The following is a 26,730-nucleotide window of genomic DNA, read 5'->3' on the forward strand; positions in this document are numbered from 1 at the left end:
AAATATTGCTGTTGGATTTTAATGTCTTCATATGCTTTCAAACATCCCTGAGACTAGAAAGGCACTATAGAATTTTGCAAATAAGTAGCCTTTTTTTAGTTGCACAGCACGTTTTTAGCAAAGAAAAACATGTGTGGGAAACAAGCAAATGCACCTTTTCAAAATTAATTTATGTCAGGAATGAAGCTGTCTCCAACTCTAATTTCAGTTTGAGAAAGATTTCAACACTCGATATTTCTCTTTGTCAATATATCTACATGAGTTTCTCATATACTTTTTACCCGTGTAGAAAAATCTTGAGAAAACCATGCTACAAGTTACATCTTTTAATATACATAGTGTCTGGCTACATTTTTACCTAGCATGCAGCCACACATGCCTAGATATTCAAATCTCTTGGTGAACTTAATGTTAAGGGTCTCTACTTCAAAATAAAAATGAATAAATTTCCATTTTTCGTTCTACAAATTAGTATAATTTATTTGGGGATTTTATTTAGTACAACTGAAAAAATTCAACAATGCAAACTGTAGTCAACACTGATCAGTATACTGAGAGTTAGATATTTGCATACAGACAATCTAGCTTTTCTTCTGGTCTCCTTCAACTACCTGAACTGTATTGATGCATGTATATTTTGTTATAACTTAGGTGAACAGATTAAGATAAAGTAATTTAACAAAGTAATTGGTTATGGGTTAATTTTGTAATACTTGAAGAGATAATTATGAGGCCTTAGGTTAAGCAATTAATAAGTCTAACCATCATGGCTGTTTGATATTTACAGGTGCACTGCTTAGAGAGATGTAGTTCATCCTGCTTTAAAGATAGCTTTGTTCCTGAAATAAACCCTTGGGTTCAAATTTTGTCTCATTTGAAACTAAAGGAAAATGTGATGCTACAATGTGGAATTGGTTTCACTAGTTGTAGCTTATATATGTGAAAGAGCAAACAGTAAGCCAGTATATTTCCTGCCATAGTATTCTTAAGACATTTCTGGTATCCTATGGTAAGGTTTATGTGTTATTCTGCATTTTATAAGTGTTTAAAGACTTTAATAAGTTCAAGTCACATATTTATGAGTGACAATGATTTATATAGATTTAACACGTGATTTTTGCCTACTCGAGTCTATTTCCCTTTTTCTGTATACGATGATCTCAATTTTTCTTTCAAACTATCCTATCCCTCCTCTCAGACCATGAGGATCCTGGGGAGCTGACCTTGTCTTCTCATTCAGACTGAATGGTCTGTGATCCAGGCGTGATCACATCGCTTGGTTCAGTGATAATCAGATGAACCAAGTCTTAATATCGGATGCCAATTTAAAACTTTCACTTCCCGAGTTTTTGTGTGTGTCAGTATTTAAAGTTAGAGCTGCTAGTAGCCTCCCTGTTTCCATGAGGGCTGAGAGGCTGTAGGAGAACCTGCACTTTGACAAAAGCATAGCTGTAAGAAAGAATGACAAGAGCACTGATGACATTATTTAACTCATTGGATCCAGCACTGCTCGAAGAAGAAAAATTCCAGACTCTTCCGTTATATGAGTTAATAAATTCACTCTGTATTAAATTTCTACCACATACAACCAAAAAGTCCTGCCTAATACACCCAGTAACCTACTTCAAGTAGACTTCTTTCTTAATTTTGTAGAGTGTATACGTTAAAATTATTAAAAATAATCCTCTAGTAGACTAATTTTTCTGTACACATTATTTATCAATTTCTATCAATTACTTTTTTTCATGGATGGACTGATATCTGTCAATAGCACAGACTTATTCTTTGAAAAACATAATTTTATCTTGCATGGATTCACTGCCACTAATCATATTTACATTAATTCACATTTTGACTGGATTCTTGTATCTCTCTCTTTTTTATTTTAAGAACTTTTCGCAGTATTTTTATGTCTAAAAATAACTTCCATCATTTTTTAAATCTCATTATCTTTTAGCATTGTATAATGGATAAGGTTTTGGCTCTGTCTTTTAATGAACCAATACTCTCTTCATTTGTCTTTAAACTGTTATTTAAGTTATTGACGTCTTCATGTCCATTATATTTTTGTTTTAGAAGTTTAATTTGTTTATTTCTAAATGTGCCTCATCATTTTTTATATTCTCTTGTTTCTTGATTTTTCATAGTTTTTTATTTCTTCAAACATATTAAATTTATTTAATTTATGTTTTAATTGATTTAATTTCCAAAATTTGTTGCTTTTGAAGGTTTAATTCTGTTGTTGTTTTTTGTTTGTTTGTTTCTACTAATGCTTTGTCATGTTAGCTTTGTTCCTAGTATGTTTCTGTGCTTTTTATCTCTGAGTTTATAGTCATTGAAACTTTATCTATGGGAATAAGCTGAGACTTGAGTTAAGAAATTGCTCTAAGCACGATTTGAACATGGGTCTTTTAAACACATGATACCTAATCTGAGATCACTTGGAACTCTATTTTATAGGCTTACAAATCAATGGTTAGTATGAATCCTAGATCCATATCGGAGTGAGGGCTGGTTTGTAGTAAAAAATTCTCAGGGAAGACTTTTTATCCTGCCACCTCAAAGCCAAGTCCACTATAAACAAGTTTCCTTTCCATGTTTTAGTCTTTTCATTCTACCCCCATCCCTGCAAGGAGAGTGTTATTTTTTGGTTTCAGTTGTTTTATTTGAAGTTCTTTATATGACTTCCCACCTATGCAACATTCTTGGCTTTGTCTGGTCCCTTAAGGTCTCACACAAGCAGAGATTATTCAATGCTCTGGGACAGCTGTCAGGATTAGCACTGTTTTCTTCGTTGGATTCATATTCTCTCAACATTTGTAGCCTCTAAGGAGTACCTCAAATTTTTGTCAGCTCATCTATGCAATACATTTAAAGAGGCTTTTAAAAGTATACCTTATCCAGCAATTCTAGGTGTTCTGTACGCCTTAAAAAGAAATTGGTATATCTAAACCACTATTTTGCTGGAAATAGAAACTCTTCTACCTTTATTTCTTTCAAGCATAATTATTATTCAAACACCTAGTATGTGAGCCCTCAAAACTTCTGATTTAGTCAGGTTATTTCATGAGGTACATATCTTCTTAGTAACAAAGTCAAAGATACTGATTCTTTTTTGCTCTTCTGTGATTCCACTTTCAATCTCACCTACTTCAAATTAATTACCTTACTATAAGTTGTGTACCTTTTTGAACTACTACAAATTATTTTTAGAAGAACATAATGTAAATAAATTTAGAAAACAAAACAAGTATTTAAAAATATATGTTTTTATCTTTTTACAATTTACAGTAGATTTTTAAATACATTACGTGATTTCTGTTTTTGTCCAAAACATAGGCAGTGAGAGTATTCTTATGTGGCCAAAAAAATAACGCCCCAGGTGGTAATGCCTGAATTAGAATGCAGATTCCAAACCCTGGTCTAGTGCTCTTATGTTTGAATAAGACAAACTGAATATTCTGAATATTTAGAAAGAACAAAACACGTGAAATACACACTACGTTGAAAACTTTTGAAAGTCAATATTCTCTAATAGAAGTATGTTGAAATTAATATAAAGTATGCATTCCTAAACACATTTAATTCTAACTTCTGGAGTACTTTTGTTGTGCTTGTTGAGGATTTATTTGTGGCAGATTAATTCTCAGTAATCATTTAGATCAATAGCATACCATTTGATGGACATTCTATATTGAGACACTTTGGACATAATTAATATACATTCAGTCGTCTAGAAGAATTAATTGACCTGTTTAGATGAGAGATATTTTTGTCAAACAAAATGACAAATGATTTTTCATAATATTTAAAATGGGCAGCACTTACAGCTTTGTCTGCAAAGGTATCTTCATAAAATGCTAGCATCAGAGCAAACTGTACAACTGAGTATATCCTTAATAGTTGAGATGCTGGTGATGAAAAGGGAACTTCTTTCCCCGTCACCTAGGAAAACAAGAAATATTTTCCTTTATATTGCTCTTTTGTTTATTCCTCTTACTGAAATCCACACTAATAAAGAAGAGATATTGCAAAAAGAAATGAAAGGTTTCGCTATTTTTCATTTCCAGTATGACTCTAACATTCATTTCTTTGATAGAAAAAATGTAAAAGTTAGGAGACTTGTTTTTCATTTCAGAAGTATTATAATTCTGATTTAGTCTGCCTTATGTAGAGCAATGTAAGAACTGATTCAGCACTATGTACTGATGACAAACATAACCAAAATAAACATGAAAACATGAAATATGAAAATATGAATACAAAATGTGTTCATAATTAAACATGAGGGATAGTAAAAAAGAAAATGGAAGGTGACTTTGGGTAATGTAGATAATTATGCCTCAAAGGGAAATATTGTTGTATTGGAAAAAGCTTTTGCAAACTAGAGTTTCCCAGAAACACTACAATTCTATTTTTTAATGGAGATTAAGCAAAAATATGACTTTAAAACATTCACTTTAGGTTATCTATTGAAAAAAAAAAAGAAAAACAATAAATAGACCACAGTTAAATAGACTTTTTAGAGCTAAAATAAGCAAAATATTTTCACCCATGTCAAGTTAGCACATTATTACATAACTGATTTAGAGCATAACCAAAAGTATTGAAATATCAACACAGCAGCTTTTGTAACTAGGCGAGAAAACATCCTTATTTAGATCAGGATTTTTTGAAAAATAATAACAATGCCCAAATAAAACACATAATGTTATTCTCTTGAAATATTGGGCAATTTTTATACTCATAATTATCTTTGAAATCAACAGCAGGTTCTTATTTCTGTTGTTTCTATATTACTATAGACAGTTATTTTTATTAGGAATTACAATATAAATCCTGAATGATTGGAAAGAAATTCCTTTTCCCTGTCTATAAGGGGAACTTGAAAATGAAACTGAATTTTTTATTTAGTATCCAGTGCTTTCAATCTCTACCTTGCTTATTTTTGTTTTTAAATGGGATTTCTGTGTTTAATGCTACTACACTACCCTAGAATTAACAGAGTTATGGTGCAATCCAGTACCTAAATCATCTTGGTGTGACTTTAGACATTCCATTCTGAAGACCTCAGTGTTTCATGAACAAAATAAAGGCTAGACTGAATCAGCTTTAAGTCTCCCTCCTTCTCCAGTGTGTTAAGATTCTGTGATGGAGCCACATGAGTTTCTACACTATACAAAGTCTCCTGTTTGTGGGTTTGTTGGATCTGAAAAACAGCCTCTGCTGCTCTATCCCCTAAATCATGCTTCCTGGTGAGAGGCAGTGTCTGCCTGGGAGAAGGCACCCCTCTTACTGGCCCCTAGGTGGTGTCCACTCATTAAGTTATGCACCACAAGGCTGCGTCTGCCTAAGGGAACATCTTTCTTTCCTTCTCTCTCTTTTTTTTTTTTTTCAGATTTGCATGAAGTCAGCATACATATAGGCAAGATGTAGGCCTGACAATAGGAAACCAACTTTCACCATGACCAAACCAATGAACTCTACTTACCTCTGGGATTTCTTCACTCAATCCAAGTCTTGGTTTACCTGGACCCCATCCTGGTCCTTTAAATATAACAGAAAACTTATTGAAGAATCCAGGCGTGGCCCAGAATGTAGTCCACATGTACACTAAATGGTGGAACTAGAGGAATAAAAATATAAGATTTATTTTAAATAAGAAAGTGTCTTAACAAAAAGATTAAATATAATAAATCATGTATTTTATTTTATTGTTGAATGCAATTTAGATATTTTCTTTAATATATAGGTTATGTATATTTGATTAATGTTAATTAATATGCACTTGAATTACAAACTGTAATTCATTCTATGCATTCTGCATATCTTCAAAGTTAAATGTGTCAATATTTCTGAAGCTCCACAAAATTATTATTTATAAGTCAATTGTTTAGAAATTCAGCAAAGTAGAAAAAAATGAGTTAAGAGGCTTTGATTTCAACAGAATTAACTAGCAGCCTGTGTACTCAATATGACATTTTTTTTAAAGTCTTGCTAAATGGATATTAGGTTGAATATGCAAACATACAAACATTGCATATGTGTCACATATTTTAAAAATAATCCTTTACTTACTGTATTTAGTTATACAAGGAAATATTTCAAAGTTATTTAAATAGTAGACTTTTAGTATTACATAGACTATATTCTGTTATGAGAAAAGGAAAAGTTTGCTGACTGAGTCAAAACTTTGCCTAGAAGCTTATAATAGGAATCCACATTTTTTATGTAACACATATTTGACATGTACAGAAGTTAAAAGCATGTCCATACATAATAAGTACCCAATAAATATTAGCTATTAGGATAATTAGCTATAAATGCCATACTTGTCCTCATAATACATCATAGGATTAAAAATAATCCTAGAGGTCGGACATCACTTATAGACTCTAGAGATGAGCTCTATCATAAGTGTAGTAATAAATTAAGGTAGAAAGAAGTTTTGGCTCCATCAGAATTTGTGGTCTCACCGACATTTTCACTGTCTCTTAAAGAATTTAAACTGCTAGGATTATGAAATGTTTTTTTAAAAAGTTGCTTGAACTATTGCAATAAGGAATCTTAAGCAATTAAGGAACCACGTAGGATTTAGTGGAGCAGATTTTGAGGAAAAAGGAAATGTTAGATGGAAACTTACCCTGGGGTTTTGCAATAACAATAATACAGAAAATTAATGTGTGTAGGAGTTATAACACACATTAATATACTAATCTGTTATGGTATTTTTGAAACCTGAGTACGATTTTATTGTTATCAGACCAGACACAAGCCATGAAAAATACATGGTAACATTTTAAAATAAGGAATCCTTTCTCCCTTATTTACTATTCAATGCCCTGAAACTCCTGGACCCCAAAGGAGAGCAAAGTGAATAGTTTATGCTGAATAATAAGGAAAAAAATATTCTATCTAGTGTAGGCCATTCTAAGTTGCGTTTGATGCCTCTGAGGGAAAGGTGAGAAATGTAGCTGAATAAAAAGGAATTTAAGAGAAAGTAAGTATATGTTTTTGTAGTTTCAGAAACTCCTAAATATCACAACTTTCTAATTTGACATTTCTGACAAGTGAGTGAGCATGTAGGAGGAGACTAAACCTTAGATACAACTGTGACAATTACTACACTAAAAGAAATGTTTATGTGAGGGGTAGATGCTTAGAGATTTGAACCTGACACAGATTCAGCAGCAGCTCATAAACACTTGTGATTGTCTAAATATTGTCTCTCTCCAAACCCTAATGATCCAACTATTTGTGCAGCTTGTGTAGTATAGTGTTCAATCTCTTATTCTGTCTCAACATGAACTGCTTTTCCTCAGCAAAAGTGTATGCTTCCAAAACCTTTCTATCTAAAGATTTAGCAATGAACATCATCTGGGAGCTTGTTAGAAACACAGAATCTTGGACAGACCTGAGACTTACTGAACAGAATCCACACTTTAATAAGATCTTCCCATGATTCACATTCATATTAAGTTTGAAAGGCTCTTTCACAGAGGACAGAGACCAAGTTGTCTATTTCCTTTTTAATCTCCACATGAAAGAGGCAGGACTACACCAAATAAAGAAGTAGCTTTCAGTGTATCATTTCTAAATTGGCTAGAATTCTATAAAGCTTATTACGAAAGTGTCCTGAAATATTTCATTAGTATTCTCCTGAGAGATATGTTCTTAATAATGCCTGAGATAAAGAGATGAGAGAGAGAGCGCGCGAGCGAGAGAGAGAGAGAGAGAGAGAGAGAGAGAGAGAGAGAGAGAGAGAGAGAGAGAGAGAGAGGACAGAGACAAAGAGAAAAAAAAATGTCCTGCAGTTGAGAAAAAGAGATATAATCAATTTTTCTATTTTGAAGTATGAAAATAAAAAAAGTCTTTCACTTGAAAAATTAAGGCAATTTGTGATGGCCTTTTCTGTAAAGAGGCAGCACACTATAAAGTTTAAATAGAGTTAAACGAGTTTTGGGTTTGGCTTGCAACCCACCTCAGTTAAGTTTGCATTTGACAAGTTCTGTGTAGTTGGGTGAATTATGTAAGCCCCGGAAACCTTAGTTTCATCCACCAAAAAAAAAAAAATGGGGCTAAAAAAAAACCACTACTTCATAAGGTTTTAGTAATGGTTACCTTAAACATTTGTGCTGAGCTGTTTGCAATGCCCTGAACATACTAAAAGCTCAATAGATGTCAATGTATTTTGTTATTTTAACTTTCTTAAAAATTGGAAGAAGTCAGTTTGAAAATCAGACCCAATATGAACCTATAATTTCCTCCCTTATTGAACACTGTAAACCCAGTCCTCAGGACAAAGCTGTCATTGACTGACCTCTTTAGTTTTTCAAGCATTCTTATCTTTTTCTCATTTACTAGTACTGAACCCCAGGAGCATTTGTGGTGGTATGCTGCTGACGGATCGGAGCTTCACAGACATTCCTCATTTCTCTAGTGCCAACCAGTGAGACCAGTGAACAACCAATACCACATGTCTGACAGAAAACTGGTCCACTGCAACAAGTCTTAGCAGGTGAGGTAATGTGCAGACCTAACCAACCCATAATAGCTCCTGACATTTAGATCCAAGAAGAGTGCGGCAAAGGCCTCACGTTGAATTTCTAACCAGAGTCATACAGACTCGAAGCAAATATTTTTCTTACTGTGGGATCAGCCTTAATTATACATTTTACTATCGCTCTTTCTGAATGCATGAATATATTTCAGGTCTATTCTGAGAAAGAATATGTTTATTAAAGAGCCACATTTTTTATTCTAGGTAGTAGACATATTTAAAAATTCTTATAAATTGTTTTTCAAATGTATTTTGCCCAATTTGACTCAAGTCTTTGAGTGCCAGAGTTATTTTCAAACTCTTTTACAGTTACATTTTTTTTTTCAGGGTAGTGTAATATACTACCAGCTTTCAAAACTGATTTTCCTTTCAAATATGAGTTTACAATAGCGTGTAATCAATTCAGAAAGAATAAAACCAAGTACATTACCTGCACCTTGAAGGGCTCAAATGTATTAATGGGATGCGTCAAACCATATATAACTTTTTCATTCTCTGCCTCAAATGTCCCTGGAAGATAAACATTAAGGATATGATCTTTGACTTTCTGTGAATTAAGAAGCTAAGTATTATTATTTTTTTAAATTCTGGTACTTTTTACTTACCAAAAATTCTATCCCATATAATAAGGGTGCCGCCATAATTTTTGTCTATGCAATAACGGTTTCTGCCTATAAAAAAAAGTAAAGAATGAAGTTATGCTTTTTAGAACATCTTGTCTTGTATTTTAGCACCCATTCACAAAATTAAGACTTAGTTAACAGAATGATTTCCTAAGAATGTCTTTTCATTGACAACACTAGCCTTTATTTGCTAGTAAAGTGAGTTTTAATTTTATTTTTTTCAGTTAATTATACTAAAAAGAGCATATTTCCTAAAATTATATATATTAAGAGTTATGTCACATAAAAAAAGTGTGCTCACAATTTTTCATTTTTTTTTTTAACCTGGGAAAATTTTTAATTCTATTTTTAGGACTATCAAAAAGCAATAATTAAAAATTAAATGGTACAGAAAAACGGCACTAGAAAACAATATATGTAGTTTGTATTTGTGTTTTGTTTTCTTTTCTAATTTTTAAGTGAGTTATTATGTCTATCCTTTTTCTCTGCATCTTTTCCAGGAAGAAAATTTTCTACTTAGAGACGTTAGTATTTATTTTAAAATAATAAAATACATAAGTGAAAATCAAATTAACCTAGTTTTTTTTTTTATTAACTTATATGATATTTGCTCTGTTCCCAAGTATTCAAATTATAATTTAAATTTAAATAGCTGGGCATAGTTTCTTCAATAATAGTAAAAGACACAATTGTATACGATGATTGTAAATCAAAGGATTAAGAATATTAACCCACCAAATCACTACTCCAACAAACTCAGCTGTCTTCCTGTGTCCTCATTTCCATATACACCTTCCCTACATGTAAATGCACATTTGACAGTGAAGACACAAGAACCATCCACTGCAGTGCAAAAGTAGAGTGGGACTGGCTACACAGAGGCACAGCCCATGGTCCTTCATGGGGGAAACAATGGCTCTCAGTTGAATAGGGGGAGACATTGTCCTCAGTCACAACTGGGAGAAGATATTACTGGCATCCAATATGTAGAGACCAACATCCTATAATACACAAGATAGTTCCCCTACCCCCAAACAAAGAACTGTCTGGTCTTTTTAAAAGTGACATTAAAATGTCAATAGGACTGAGAAACCCTGATATAAAGCAATATATGTGGGAAGGTGCTGTGAAGTCAAACGGGAAACTAGCAACTATTTCTTCCTCAATGTGAACTTGTTCTTCTCCACTCCTTACGTTTCCTTTTATATGGAGGGAACCCCAAGAGTATAACATTCTTGGCCTCTCTACCACTTCACTAATGATTCCCTCAGGGTCGGGGAATGACTGTTGAATTTGGAAGAGGAAACTGAACATGTGCAGCCTGACCCCGTCCTCTCCTCTTCCTGGGGAGCTCGTGCTTCTGCTCTGCTCCCTGCCATGGGAAAAGGGACCTGTGCCCTTGGGGAGACAGGCTGCAGGGCTCCAGTGCTGCCTGATTTTTGGAAGCTAATACAAAACAGAACAATAGTGTTTATTCTTTTATGATCAGCTTCCTTTTCTCAATATTATGGGATTTATATAAGCCATTGCATGCCTTAATAGTTCGGGCATTGTCATTGGGATACATATGTGAATATTCTGTACTTTATCTATAGTTTTACCACAGATTAACATGTGAATCATCTCTCTTTTTTTTCCTATTACAAATAATGCTGATATGCACATTTTTGTCCAGGTCTTTTGGTCCACAAATGTAAATATTTCTGTTATTTCTTAAACTTAAGCTGGTGTCTTTAAACCTTATGCACTAGCCATATGGAATTTTCCCTTTGTCAGGCAAAGGCAGCCTACGTCAGGTTTGTTCACAGATATTAAGCAGGAAAGTGAAGTCCTGTTTATTAGGCTTTCCTCAAATCGCAACAGTTTTCGAGACCAGGCACTCTCTGGTTCTCGATAGGAATGACCATCATCATAAGGTCAAGGAATTGTCTGTAAGATACAAAGTGTATATCCACTCAGCTGTTTAAGTATTTTTCCACCACAGTTGAGATTTAGGCAAAACAGAAAATCCAAAAAACAATTATAAAATGTTGTTGTTGTTTTGTTGTTGCCAGTTCTTCCTTTGGACATAAAGCTTATCCTGATTCAAAGAAAGAAACAACGCCTATTTGCACAGTGGGTGCCGTCTCTATTGGGCAATTGTGATGAAATGATGCAAAATAATAATATCATTTTTAAAGAAATGAAAAAAGAAAGAAGAAATCAAATTTCTTTACCATGATGAACTCTATGATGGCTGGGTGTATTAAGAATCAGTTCCAAGGGACCAAGGTTATCAACGACCTGTTTAAAACAAAATGAATACTTATTTACACACACAGATATTATCAAATGTATGTGTATATGTAATGTGAGTAATCCACATACATTAAAACTGCATATGGGTTAAGAGACATTTCATGTTTCAGGGTTGGCATTAGAGTCGGAAAAAGTTTCTCTATCACCTGGTATTCATATAAAGACAAAAATAAGCTCATAACTCTATTATGAGAGGGTACTGTGAGGTTAAAAGCTAGACTGCCTCAGTTTGGTTCCTGGACCCTCTGTTTCTTAATATGTGATCTTCAGAAAATAACTTAAGCTTTGATAACTCCATTTTGTCATCTGTAAAATGGAAATAATAACAATCTCTACATAATAATATTCTGAGAATGCAAAATGGTGCTGTAAAATGGTACTATTGCCAAGGCATACTTCACTCATTTTATTTTCCACCTTTCAACTCTGCGTTTGATGATTTGGGTTAGCAGAGCATAAATAGAGGAGGAAAAATACAATATTGTATGCATTTTCTGGGTTTGGTTTTACCCAATAATCAGCCAGATATCAACAACTTAGTATTGTAGCTGTTATTGATTGCAGTCGGGTATCACGCTTATTCAGACAGAATCCTAACTGGTCTCCAACCATATGCACCATATACCAGTACATTCTAGAGACAAAAACCAAAGTCAAATGTACATCTAATGGGGCCTTTTTTACAATTATAGAGTCTTCAAAATCTGGTCTATAACTCTATAACGTTCTTTCAACATTTTTCACTAAGATTCTCCTATTCCAGAGTGCGGAAATTCTAAGGAGTATAGGAATCAAGTAGGTGTCATATACAAGAACAGTAGCCCATGTGTAAGACAGTTGGTATGTTACATAATTAATATTGGGCAATGTGGGAACCCTATTAATCTTCATTACATGATTCTTTCTTCCGTTGACCATGGCAGATAACAGAATATTTGACTTTTCTTTAATCGCTATCTAAACAGATTTATTAGATCCTACCAATGACCAGTTCAATACATTGCTATGCTATTTTAAGAAGTTCCTCACCTCTAGTTCCATATAGAGGATGTATGAGGAATAAAGGAAGAAGTTAAATGATGCTTGGAGAAAAAAATTCAGCCATTGACAATCATGACACTGACATGAACTTAGTAACAAGTCAATGATAAGGGGGGAAAGGTCAGTGAGATGGGACTGCTTAACATGAAAAGATATTTATGATATATAACAACCAATGTAGTTGAGAATCTTATTTGGATACTTACTTGAACAAAATAAACATAAGAGACGTTTTCTTGGCAATGTGAGAAATTGATTACAAAGAGTATTACATGACAAAAAGTACTGTTTTTATTGGGAGTTGCAATGGCATTGTCATTGTGTAAGAAAATATAACTGATTTTCAGAGATGTATAACTGAAAAAGATCTAGGTTTTGTTACAAAATATTTGGCAATGTAAAAGAAAAAGAAAAGGATAGCTGATGCAAATTAATCAAAACTGTAATGAATTTTGAATGGAAATGCTAGAGATATAGTAAATTCATTCCATTATTCTTTCTACTCTTCTGAATACTTGAATATTTTAAAGATAACATTTTAAAAAGACATTGTTACTCTACTAATATACAGTAGTGCTCAGTTAGCCAGTTGAAAATATTAATAGCTTCCTAATGCTCTAAACATACTTCTAGATTGCAACTCTTTATATAACAGGGTTTAATCATGTTTTGGCAATCTCTAACATTAAAACATCCTATTTGCAAGTGCTCTGCAAATGTGAAGAGCCACAGTAGCCACACCATCTTCAGCTTGTGAGGTCCTGTACACTCCTGAAGCAGAAACTGGCAGTATTGCCACATAACAATGTTGCATCCCTCCATGGGGCAGGTGCCACCATCTCCTTATTAGACTCATTGTTAACACACCTGAAAGAAACAGTCTTTACTTCCCGTCCTGCTTACCTGACCAGCTTCTATGGGATTTTTGGTTTCCATTATGGAACTGACAAAAGTGTTTGCATGCAAAGGATGTGTAATGTTATGTACTGTGTCTTAATTCAAGTGCACCTCTCTCTCCCCCCACCCCCGCCTTCTCTTCTCTCTCTCTCTTTCTCTCTCACGCTCAGGCTCTACTAACCTGGAGTTCCATTACCGTCTCTAAAGTTATTTCCATGAGAAATGTATTATGAATTTCAAACCACAGACCTTTTGATTAATTCATAGAACCAAACTAATTTATACACAAAGAATTACCTTTTTTTTTTAATTTCAGGAGTTCAAAATAATGTAAATGCAGCCCTAATATCAGACTATATTCCTATGAAATAAGGCGTTATACCATAAACATAGTATTAATGACCAGGAATCGGTAGGGGAGTAAGTCAAAATAACCCTGTATTTTATTGGACTACATTACTTTGTTCTTGGTGGAACAATATTTGTTGAGAAGAATGGTGATGGATAGAGAACAAGAAAGTGGGGTTTCTCAGTAGTCAGAACATTGAAATCTGATGCTTTGGTTGGGCTTTGTATCTCTGGCAGTGAACCAGATGGGAAAGGACAAAACCATTTTATCCTTGTTTGCCTCTTTGTGCCTGACATATGTTACAAAAACAGACAACAAAAGGGGGTGGAGGACACTACACTGGCTGGGTTCTGCTCCCCAGATGCATTTGTGATCCTTGGTGCTGGCATGTGTGCATCCAGATTTAAAGTCACACAAATGGTGAGTGCAGTCAGATGATTGGTGCCTTGGCTGAGTACATTATTTTTTTAATGTCAAGCTCTTTTCCTCAAAGAAAATCTTTTGCTCCTGCAGGCTGAAGCATGGTCATATCAATACTAAAAGTTCCTTTTTCTTTTCTTTTCTTTTTTTTTTTTAAGTTACAAGCCAAGTACAACACAGGCAACCACAGTTAAATTTCCTGGTAGTGCCTATGAGTACCTTGGAGCTGGAGAAGACCACCTCAGTGTGGGCGATGATTCATCATTCAGATAGCCCAATCAGAACCTCGCTTGCAGAAAACCCTTCTGATTCAAAGTCAAGGAGAAGTCATTAATAATTAATAAGAGCTGAGCATAACAACTCAATTATCACCCACTTTTGCAAATTCAGTCACTTAGCAATTCAACCACATCTAGCTTTGAATCCCTTCCCGAAAATATGTTACTGTGGAAATAATTGCAGCTATTCTCATTTTATTATTTGTCTTTTTTTTTAATTTAAACAAGTTAATTTAAATTATGACATTTTAGAACATATAGAGGGCTTAAAAATAATATAGTCCAATGCTCTGTTATTAAAAAAAAAGCATAAAACTGAAACTCAGAGAAGTTAAATTAATAGTCCAAGTTTAAACAGCTTGGGAGGAAACCCTGAAGTCTTCTTAGTGTAAGCTCAGGAATCTATTTTTCTATCAGGAATTATTTTTCAATCCAATACAAGTAATTTAATCTTTTAGAACTTTAATGGGAATTGATAACTAAATACTTTTTGACTACATTTCCATTAAAATGAATCCAGGCATTTATAAAGAGCTCAGGGATTTAAGCTCCTAAACTGCTCCTCATGGTATTTTAGGCACTTTTGGTGCTTCTTAGGTCTCCAAAACTATGGCATAAGTCTTTTTTTATTATTATTTTTTATTTTTCAATTACAGTTGACATTCAATATTATTATATATTCGTTTCAGGTGTCCAGAATAGTGGTTAGATGTTCATATAATTTATGAAGTGATGTCTTGTATCCTATAGTTTTCTGTCAGGGTTTTATAACCTGAGGACTATGGATGCCTGGAAAGGTCATGGATGGGCTTCATAAGGTCAAGAACATTCTGAAGTGTCATGCCAAATTTTAAGACTATGTGCCTATGGGGATTTTTCTAGGGGGAAACTATCTTTTTCCTTCTACGTGCAAAGCGATATGTAAGTTCTCAAAAGTTAGGAACCAATATCCTAAACAGAGAACTTGTTTCTTTTTTTTTTAATGTTTTTAATTTCCATATTATTAAAACTTAAGTGCTAATTTCTCACCCAAACTTCAAAAACAGTAACATTTTTTTCTGCCTGTTTCTTCAAATCATTGTTTTCAAAAAGAGCACTTCTTAGGCTGTTTTTATACTTGTACAATAATATGTTATTATAAATGAATAATAGAAATAATTTTATAATAATAAGATCCATGCATTCTATTGATTAAATTTTGTCCAGCAGAAATGCTCTGGATCATTTGCTATACTGGTCACAAATTCCTCATTTCTTCCTCCACAATTTATGGTGGGGGTGGGAAGAAGAGTTAAATCTAAAAGCAAGAGAATGGGAGCCATCAGACTGTCCATCTTCTTATTAAGTCATTTCCCCTCATCAAAAATAAAATGAACTCAAACAAAAGACTCCTTACAATGAACTCAATAAAGTTCCAAACATTTGACATTCAAAGTTTTTCATTCTATCTCCAGACTGATTTCCAATGTTCTTTTTTTTCTGCCTCAAAGACCTTAACCTCCCCTCGTTGAACTGATGGAATCCTGCTGTTCCTTTCAGACCTACCTAAATTTTCCAAATACTCTTCTTGATTTTCCCAATGGAAATTTTGTTTTCCTTTCTTTGAATACACATTGAGACATCATTAATTTTTATGCCATGATGTTCCATGTCTTATTTATCTGTGTTCATTCCCCATAATATCTTGCAAATTCCATGGGGAGAGAGATTGTGTCTCACCATTCCTGGTTTCTCACAGTACATATAACACTGCCTTGCATATAGTAACTGCTCAGTAAGATTACACTGAGTAGATACATCCAGCTCACTGCCCCCTACCCACCCTTCTGCCTTAATAGTAGTGGTTCCCAAATAGGGGTGAGTGTGCTCCAGGGGACATTTGGCAATGTCTGGAGACACTTTTGCCTCTACAACTGGAGGAAGTGCTACTAGAATCTAGTGAGTAGTGGGTTTTATTGCAGCTGAATATTCTACAATGCACAGGACAGTCTCCCCAAATAAAAATTGTCCGGTACAAAATATCAATTGTGCTGAAGATGAGAAACTCCGCTTCATGGGTATGAATTTCTTTTGGTGCTTCAGTCTGTTGCAGTCAAGGAGAGAAGTATAATTCCTTTCTTTCAATTTGGAGTCGAAGGGAGGAGTATATTAGGAAATGAGTCAGGGGGTCACTGCGAAAGCTACAGGCAAACTCTGTTTCTGAAGTGCTCTTTGAATTTAAAGCCAGGAAAGCAAGTCCAAACATCATCTTTGATCCAGTGAATTGGAAATTTAAAATAAATAGCTAAAATGAATGAGCTAAAAAAACAACAACAACAACCCGAAAACAAACAAAAATCACAGAGACTAGATGATGGATGGTTGAATCCTGTTTATCATTGGCAGGTGAATTTCTTGAATTATTTTTATGTTCTGTCAGTACAGGTTTGTGTGGGCTTCAGTTTCAATGAAAAGAGCCAGAGATGAAAAGTACAGTTTCCATATCACCACGTGATTTTGAAATTTCTTTTGGGAATTCTTATGACCCCTCCCCCCTTGCCTTGCAGTCACACTAGAGTGAGTTGAATGACTTAGAGAGCTAAACGATTATTGAAACTTCCACTGTATTTAGGCTATAACTTAAAATAATTTTGCTCTGGAAATTGACAAATTAAGTACATGTGGTAAACTGAATAATTAAATGCCTACTATGAACTGATTGCAGTTAATTCTTGCTATAATATAGTTCTCAGGAGTTTCCTGACTACCCTATATTACCTGAAAAACATATCTCTATAGATCTTTCCCTTTGAAATTAAAAAGTCTTTCAGGAATATAAGACCTGAAACAATAAAGTGCATAGAAGAAAACATAGGTACTAAACTTACGGACCTTGTGTTGAAAGAGAATTTTATGAATTTGACCTCAAAAGCAAGGGAAGTAAAAGCTAATATAAATGAATGGGACTATATCAAACTAAAAAACTTTGCATAGCAAAAGAAACTATCAACAAAACCAAGAGGCAACCAACCGAATGGGAGAAGATATTAACAAACAATGATTCCATTAAGGGGCTAATATCCAAAATACTAAAGAACCCGAACAATTCAACAACAAAAAACACAAGCAATCCAGTTAAAACATGGGCAGAGGACCTACACAAACACTTCTCCCAAGAACACATACAAAGGCCAACAGATATATGAAAAAATGCTCAACTTCACTAGCTATTAGGGAAATGCAAATCGAAACCACAATGAGATATCACTTCACACCTGTTAGAATGGCTATCATCCACAAGACAAAACGAGTGTTGGAGAGGCTGTGGAGAAAAAGGAACCCTCACATGCTGCTGGTGGGAATGTAAATTGGTACAGCCTCTATGAAAAACAGTATGGAGGTTCCTCAAAATAATTAAGAATTACCACATGACCCAGCAATCCTTCTACTGGGTATCTACCCCAAAAATCTGAAAACATTTATCCATAAAAATATATGTAACCCAATATTCATTGCAGCATTATTTACGGTGGCCAAGACATGGAAACAATCAAGTGTCCTTCGATAGATGATTGGATAAAGAAGATGTGGCATATATACACAATGGAATACTACTCTGCCATAAGAAAATATGAAATACTGCCATTTGCGACAGCATGGATGGATCTTGAGATTATTATGCTAAGTGAAATAAGTGGGATAGAAAATGTCAAAAATCATATAACTTCACTCTTGTGTGGAATATAAGACTAAAAACAACAAATGAATAAAACAAACAAGCAAAGAAACAAAAACTCCTAGACACAGACAACAGTTTAGTGCTTACCAGAAAGTAAGTGGGGAAGAGGGTAAAGAGGGTCAAATATATGTGTTGGAAGGAGAACTGACTCTGGGTAGTGAGCACACAATGTGATATGTAGATGATGTATTACAGAAATGTACACTTGAAACCTATGTAGTTTTACTAATTATTGTCACCCCCTCAAAATTTAATAAAATAAAATAATAAATTGAAAAATCACTTGGAGTTTATCTCTATAAAGCAACAAAATAAATATTTTAAGTTAATGTCCTGTCTGAAATTATTTCTCATAAAATCAACATATTTCATTCTACACTTTTCTTAATTACTTTCTCTGATTCTTGTGATTGAAAAACATTGACTGGTTAGATTTTTGTCATTCAGTTAAGAGTATAGATATGATTAACCAATAGTTAATTTGGAGGACAAAAACTTACTTTTAACAAAAATATTCCGTTTATTGGAGACAAAATAATTTTGTTTGTCTGAATTGTTTGGAAAATTGTCTTTTCTCACTTACTATAACTACTGAGGCTGGAGAAGAGACTTTCTAAATCTATATATTTTTTAAAGCCTGAATTCTATTACTTTGTTAAATTTTAGAATAATATTGGGAACATTGCATTATATTTCTACCTTTCAGGGTTTTGTTTGTTTGTTTGTTTTTTGTTTTTGTTTTTAAATCTGCAAATGGGTAATAAAATTACTGGAATATATTATTGAAAGACCATAGGAATATTTATAACCACTTACTCTTCAGAAAGAAAGCATGTACCTATAGTTAATTACAATGTCCTTTCCAAATAAGAGATGCTTACAAATATTCATGTTGCCTGTCTGAGAGGAAAAAATCATAATAGGGAAAATATGTCCTAAGAAGCATATGTTTTACTGAATCCTCATTATAAAAATGAATGTGCTAACAATATGATAAATGCTAAGCAGTGACTGGGTTGGGGGTGAGGTGAAATACAATCTCTATAGTAGGAAAATGCCTGCATGCAGATGAGCTCAAGTCATAGCAATGACATTGACTCTAACTAGTCAAGACTTTTCTTTACAGCCTCATGCATGATTGATGTTCCAGAGGGACCCGTACCACGGTGGGCCTCTGTGTTTCACTGCAGTCGGTATTTAAGGGGAATATTAAGCCAGCTCCTAACACATTTATCATCTGATATAAAAATCATTGCTATCTTACATTTAACTGAGAAAGATATGCTTGAAGTAGAGTTTTAAAATGGCAAAACTTTCCTGGTAAATTAGTAGCAAGATTGGGTGCAAACCCAAACTAAAATTAAATGGACCAATAGTTTTACCATGATTAGTCATGTTTTTCCTGGCCAAATTTTCTTCCCTCCTTCCTTCCTACCACCCTCCCTCCCCTCCCACTCTTCCTTTCTTCCTTCTTTCCTTCTTTCCTTCTTTCCTTCCTTCCTTCCTTCCTTCCTTCCTTCCTTCCTTCCTTCCTTCCTCCCTCCCTCCCTCCCTCCCTCCCTCCTTTCCTTCCTCCCTTCCTTCTGCCCCTCTTTCTTTCTTTCCTTTTTTTCTTTTCTATCTATCTATCTATCTATCTATCTATCTATCTATCTATCTATGCATGAGCATTTGCATATAAACATTTTGGAGAATCTTTTATTTGGAAAGATCTTTATAATTATCTACAGGCCCACTCATATCTTTTTGAAATGCAAGTGGATTATAAATATTTCTATGACTTTTCAATAATATATTCCAGTATTTTTATCTCATTTACGGATAGAAAACTTGAAGGACAAAGCTATTAAGTTATACCAATATATTTATCCTTATTAATATATTTATCACATTTATTAAATATTAAATACATAGTCAAATACCAATCAACAATTATTTTAAGTACCAACCTACTAATACCAATAAGTGTTCTCTATTAGCGTTGAAAATAATGTTTCAAATCATTAAAACCTGTATTTATAAATTCTTATCAATGTTTCTGATTAAAAGTTACTTGCATAATCAGCAAGGAGTCTCTTGTCAGACAGTTCATTCATTCTGCAAAAATTTCTATGGACCTTACAAGGTTTTAGAAATAAAAAGAAATAAAGTGATACAAAGGCACTTCTGTCAGGAAGATTAATCACAGTCCCATGGACTTTTCAAGGGAAAGATGAAACTATTTGAGATAAAAAGGTTTTACAAACAAGTTATCTTTTAAAATTAATTTCTGTTATTTAGAGAACATTGAGAAAATCATTCATTTTTTTCTTTTCAACTACTGTATTGCACAGTACATATGTTTGAATTTATAATTAACTTGAATTTATACTTGGCACAAGAATTATCTAACAGAAAGCAAATTGAGTTCATTTTCCAGGTCACAAGCTGAAATTTTTCTTTAGTAAAGCTAAATGTTTTATTTAGCTCCCCATCGTACAGCTTTGGAAATAATCCCATTGATTTTTTGTTTCTGGAGAATGCTGTTGAGAATTTACCTTTGTTCATATACTTCTTCAACTGACTATATGAAAAGCAAAATAACCTTGTGTGGGTTTCATTTTGTCAATAGGTATTTATTGAGTGCATATTTTATGCAAAGCACTATGTTAAAATCTTTTGAAAGATCACAGAGTGAAACAATGGAAATTACAATTTTGTAGCAGGTAATTTATTTATTTCTTAACTTAAAGGTAGAACAAGTGATAGCATCAGATTTTATTGTTTGAATATGTATAGAAATGTGTTTTTCACCCTCAAGAAAATCTATAGCAATTCCTTATTTAAACTTTTAGGAAATGGTAAAATCCATGAACATCATAAATTAACATATTAAAATAATTTTACTTCTTGTTCTGAATTAGTTGATCTTTAAACATTCACTGCTTTCCTTGTTAAAATCTTAATCAATGTGAACATTTATGGATAAATTTATATTGTAGAGCATCTGGTGATGAAATCTAAAAATAAAGTCTTTACATCTCCCACTAGTTCTGCTGTGTTAATTAAAGGCAACGCACTCAAGTATTTAGACAGATGTCAGTGGCAGCCATATTAGTCTATGATTTCTCTACAGGGAAGCAAGAGAAAGCAGGGCTCTTAAGATATGTGCTTGTCTGCCTACTCTCACACTTTGAATCCTCAACAAATGCTGATTTATTCACAGCCAAATGTTTTCCTATCTGATTAGGCAGTTTTCTACTTCAGTAAGCATGTAACATGGAGATAGCTGAATTTCCACACTAAGTTGAGAAAAAAAACAAAAAACAAAAAACAATATTTATAGTTTGGAAATAAAACAATTTGGAGGAATCAGGACTGTTGGGATCATAAAGAGCTTCATAGGGAGTAAATTTCTGATGAATCCGTACCCCAGGGTTAAAGAGTCAAAAGCTTAGTTTTAAGAAGAATGAGACTGGCCTATATTTATACAATAAACAACAGTTTTAAAGGACTGTGTTTATAATAAATTATCTTGAAAGCTGATTCTTGTCACTTATGATTGCATTATGCTTCAAACAAGAGAAGGTCTGGACCAGTTAGAATTTTTTAATTTGTCTCAGCTTATATTTTGGATAAGACTTTCGACTTTTCCTTGGAAAAAATGAATGCAAGTAGCTGCTAAATGCATTCCTTCAAAGGGAGATGGGTTCCAAGTAACTGTTTTTTAATAATACCTATGAAATTGAGAGAAGGAAACATAGAAAACATTCATAACCATGACCATATAAAACTTCATTCTGTGTAACCCCATTTTATATTTACCAGTTCAGGCACTCAGTGATTAAATGAGCCACATTATCATTAGTAGTAGTGACATTATGTAAAAAGAAGGAAACTGATAAACTGAGAGGTTAAGTAGTTCTTGTTCAAAAATCCAATCCAGGCAGTCTTGCAATGCAGACTTCAAACATTCCACCCATTCTAAAACTCACTACACTGTGACTGCCATTACGATTGCATTCCCAATTGCAGGTGTGGTTCCTATATTCATTAATCAACAAATGCCAATTCATTACTGACCAGGTACCTGGGTACTGTCTATTCATTAGATACCTTCAGAAATAAAATGTAGAAATCTGCATTTCAGGGCTTACATTCTCATATGTCAGATCTCCTGATCGTCACCCATTAAAACATTTGCATATACTAATCTTTGATAGTCAAATATCATAGAATGAATTCTCAATCAGTAGATTAGAAGCTACAAGTATCTGTTTTTCTTAAGTTCATTTACCCTGTTTTCATTTGTATATTCTCCTAAAGACAAGCTAAAGTGTATTTCCTCCCCTTGTCCCCTGTGGATCTTTTTTTTTTCTTTTATCAGTACAACATGTCTTAGTCAGTTTGGGATATTATAACTAAATACACCAGGCTGGGCGGCTTAAACAATAAACACATATTGTCACAGTGATGGAGATAAAGAAGTCCAAGATGAAGGTGCCAGCAGATTCAGTGCTTGGTGAGGGCTGCCTTCTTGCTCTATCCTCTCTCTCATGCCTCTTCTTATAAGGGCACAGATCCCATTATGAGGGCTCCACTCTCAAAACCTGATTACCTCCCAAAGGCCCCATCTTCAAATATCATTACATTGGGTATGAGGACTTTAACACACGAATTTTGGAGGACCACAATCCAGTCCTCTCTGATCTAAATTCTTCTTTATGAGTATGTCTTGTTTCTTTTGCTTCTCTACCACACACATATCTATGATAAAGAATCTGGTGAACACAATCAATTCATTCATTAATTAGAAAGATATCTGCTGATGGTCATCCCAGTTCAGACAATGGGAAAACAAAGATGAATAAAACATGTCCTTGTCTTCAAGAAGTTTACTGTCAGCTCCCACATTCATGGTGTTCCAGTTTGATCACATCGATGTTCAATCTAACCTCTGGGGGTGCTTGTTCAAAATGCAGATTTTTACGCTCACTCATCAGAGATTTAGATTCTATTGTTCTTAGAAGGGGACCATCCTTCTACATCTTGAGTAAGTACCCAGATAATTCTGATGCGTGCATGTGACCCACACAGTTATACTTGCTTGTAGTCTAGCTCTGAATTTATGTATCAATTCCAATATGCAGGGTTTTGGCTTTTCAAAAATAACTCCCATTTGCTGAAAGCATATTATTTTCTAGACTATATGATAAACATATGCTATTTCATTAATCCTCATAACACACTTATGGAGTAGTGTATATGATTACCTTTATTTAACAGATTAGAAAGCAAAGATAGAGTTTAAAAAACTTTACTAAATGTTTATACCATTCATTCAATAAACATTTATTGAGCTTCCATTACGGAGGTACCCTTTTAGGTTCTGGGAACACACTATGTACAAACCTCTAACAGGGGTTAGATTTCCCTATAATCTTAGCCATTATATCTTACTATTCCCTTGTTCTGGAAATGCCTGTCTCTCCAATTCTGATAAGTAGATTCCATCTTATTCTTTCTGTGTGAAATCCTCAAATTCTAGTCTTTTCACAGCAAATATTTTACAATGATGATCAATGAATTTTTAGACAGTATACTGGTAAGCTTTAGGAAGCTCAATAAAATGCTGTGAAGTTTTTTGTTGTTTGTTTTTCTTTTGAGAGATTCACTAGACTCCAACAAATTCTTGAAGGAGGTTGTGAACCTTAAAATATTAGTAAGAAGTGCCAATTCAGGTCAGAAACCTGGAATAGCCTCTTTGGCACAGAGTAGGTGCTCAAGAAAAGTTTTATGAATATATATGAACCTCAAAGATATCTAGATATCTAATGGATTTGGAAAAACACTACAAAATTTTATACATGAATAAGCAGGGTGTGATGAATTATTTTAAAAGACAACTGTACAATAGAACAAGAGATCGTTTATAGAGAGAACATGTATAGGATTTGAACTAAAGATTAAGGAGTCAAATGATACTAAGATTTGATCTGGACATTGACTTTAAGAAGCGATGGAAGAACAAAGGTTCATATACTCATAAAACTTTTCTTGAGCACCTACTCTGTGCTAGACAAAGAGTCTATTCCAGTCTTCTGACCTAAATTGGCACCTCTTCTTACTAACATTTTGAGGTTCAGAATGTCCTTCAAGAATCTGTTGGATTCTAGCTACTCTCCCAAAGGAAAAACATTATATATTTGGAAATAAAACTTACTTCTTCCCCCAAGTTCCTTAAAATTCCAAAAGGTGCATAATCATAATTGTCCAAAATCTACACTCTATTAGGAAAGACATGGCATACGAGGGCAGACAAGTTTGCAAACTTTTTGCAATGATGTTGTTAACCTTTTTTAATATCAGAGGGATAATTCATTATGAATTTGTACCAACTGGACAAACAGTTAACCAAGTTTACTATTTGGAAATGCTGGAAAGACTGTGTGAAAAAGTTAGATGACCTGAACTTTTTGTCAATAATCCATGGCTCTTGCATCTCGACAATGCACCAGCTCACACAGCACTGTCTGTGAGGGAATTTTTAGCCAGTAAACAAATAACTGTCTTGGAACACCCTCCCTACTCACCTAATCTGGCCCCCGATGACTTCTTTCTTTGCTTGAAGAGAAAGGATATATTGAAAGGAAGATATTTTGATGACATTCAGGACAAGGGTAATAAGACAACAGTTCTGATGGCCATTCCAGAAAAAGAGTTCCAAAATTGCTATGAAGGGTGGACTAGGCACGGGCATTGGTGATTAGCTTCCCAAGGGGAGTACTTTGAAGGTTATGGTAGTGGTATTCAGCAATGAGATGTGTAACACTTTTTCTAGGATGAGTTCGCAAATTTAATTTTCCAACCTCGTAAGTATATTCCAGATACAAATATAAATATACACACATATAACATGATATATTTATTAATATTTAACACTATAATTATCAATACTAGTTAATTATAATTATTTAAACACTGTTATTTGTATTTACTGAAGTTCATATATATCTGTACACATACACACAAATATATATTCACATAATAGATGAAGGACATTTTTTCCTATCAAGGAACTCAGAGAATAATGGGAGATACAAAATTAAGCAGCAAATATAATACAGTGGTGCAAGAAACTTCACCACCATTAATCGAATGCTTCCAATAATAAATAATTTAATTTATGTCCCCCAACAGAGCTCATACTCTTAATTATTAACTGCCAATATGGATGTAGAAATACATACAGAGGTAAAGAAACATGCACTTTAACTAGAAGTTGAAAGAAAGATATTCCAGAGGAAGTGGCATTTGTGTCACATCACGAATAATGTTTAGAAAAAAGAACATAACAGAGAGAGTGTGTAAAAGTACAGAAAGTGAATAAATATTTGGTGTGCTTAGGGAGCAAAAATCAGTGTAGTTTAACTGGATTGGCTAATGGGATAAGAATGTAAGCAAGGATTACATTCTAAGGGCCCTGAAATCCATCCATGAACTTAAGGTATTTGATTTTATCCTGTAGTCAATAGAGAGCCATTTAAAAATCCCAGTTGTTGATGTGTGTTCACATGTTGAGAGTGCCCTGATATGACCTGGGTTCTAAAACGATCATCACAGTTGTTGTATACAAATATATAGCAGAGAAAAGAGTTTGTAGGAATAGAAAACAAATAGAATTCTATTGTAACCATCTATGTTGACTAACAATCAATGATAGGGGCATAAATTAAGGTGAGGCAATAGAAATGAAAAGGATAAGAGCAATAAAGAGCAGTTTAGCCTCCTAAACTGTTCACTAAAGTGTATAATGAATATTGAGAGTGAAAGAGTGTGCTATTGACAATTATATCAGAAAAACAGGCATATATTGGGGCAGTCTGAGAAAACAGAAACATCTCTAAGAGATGTAAAATCAATGATATCACATTCACAGGAGGAAAAAAGAAAGAATTATTTACAAGGCTTTGAATCATGGATTTACTATCAAGTAGCTGCAACAACATTAGGCAAGTTATTTAATCTCTGCATAGTTACAATTTATCATAGGGACTGACACATGGTCTAAGCTATATAGGTATTTGCTCTTAATAGAAATAGGAAACACTTTATGGAGAAAAGGGAATTTGAATTGGGCCGTGAAAAATGTATAAAACAGCAATGTGTAGAAAATACGAAAAGGAGAGAAACTATATGATTACATACCAGTTGTTTATGGGAAATGAAAAAAGTCTAGTTTGAATTAATTGCAAAGAATGGAAAGTAATGGGATGTGTATCAGGCGATCTATTTGGAAGGCAGTGCATAAGAAACGTGAAATGCAAACAATTTATACTACTCAGCAAGCAATGGTACACCACCAAAAGGTTTCCAGTGGGACTAGCCTCTGAGAATAGACTGAATTACAGAGGAACAAATAAATGTGTGTAAAGGTAACAGAGTAATTTGGTACGGGCAAGATTACAACTGAGTTCTGTGTTAACTAACGCACAGAACTTAATCTCTTCACTGTCCCAAATAGGTTCTTTATGAACCCTGTTGCCTTCTGCCTTGTAGACTGAGGC

General features: G+C 33.8%; 1 protein-coding gene across 1 annotated transcript in view; it reads right to left on the reverse strand.

The window, feature by feature from the left end:
* The window catches only part of AGMO (alkylglycerol monooxygenase), a 297,194-nt gene that overhangs the window by 143,489 nt on the left and 126,975 nt on the right, over positions 1–26,730 (reverse strand). Inside the window, exons 6-10 of the mRNA XM_019727089.2 lie at positions 11,400–11,466; positions 9,166–9,231; positions 8,991–9,070; positions 5,492–5,626; positions 3,829–3,945 (exon numbers count right to left, since the gene is read on the reverse strand). Of these exons, the coding sequence (XP_019582648.2) occupies positions 3,829–3,945; positions 5,492–5,626; positions 8,991–9,070; positions 9,166–9,231; positions 11,400–11,466 (465 nt within the window). The remainder of the gene's footprint in view (positions 1–3,828; positions 3,946–5,491; positions 5,627–8,990; positions 9,071–9,165; positions 9,232–11,399; positions 11,467–26,730) is intronic.

The sequence above is a fragment of the Rhinolophus sinicus genome, linkage group LG09, assembly GCF_036562045.2.
Source record: "Rhinolophus sinicus isolate RSC01 linkage group LG09, ASM3656204v1, whole genome shotgun sequence".
NCBI lineage: Eukaryota > Metazoa > Chordata > Mammalia > Chiroptera > Rhinolophidae > Rhinolophus > Rhinolophus sinicus.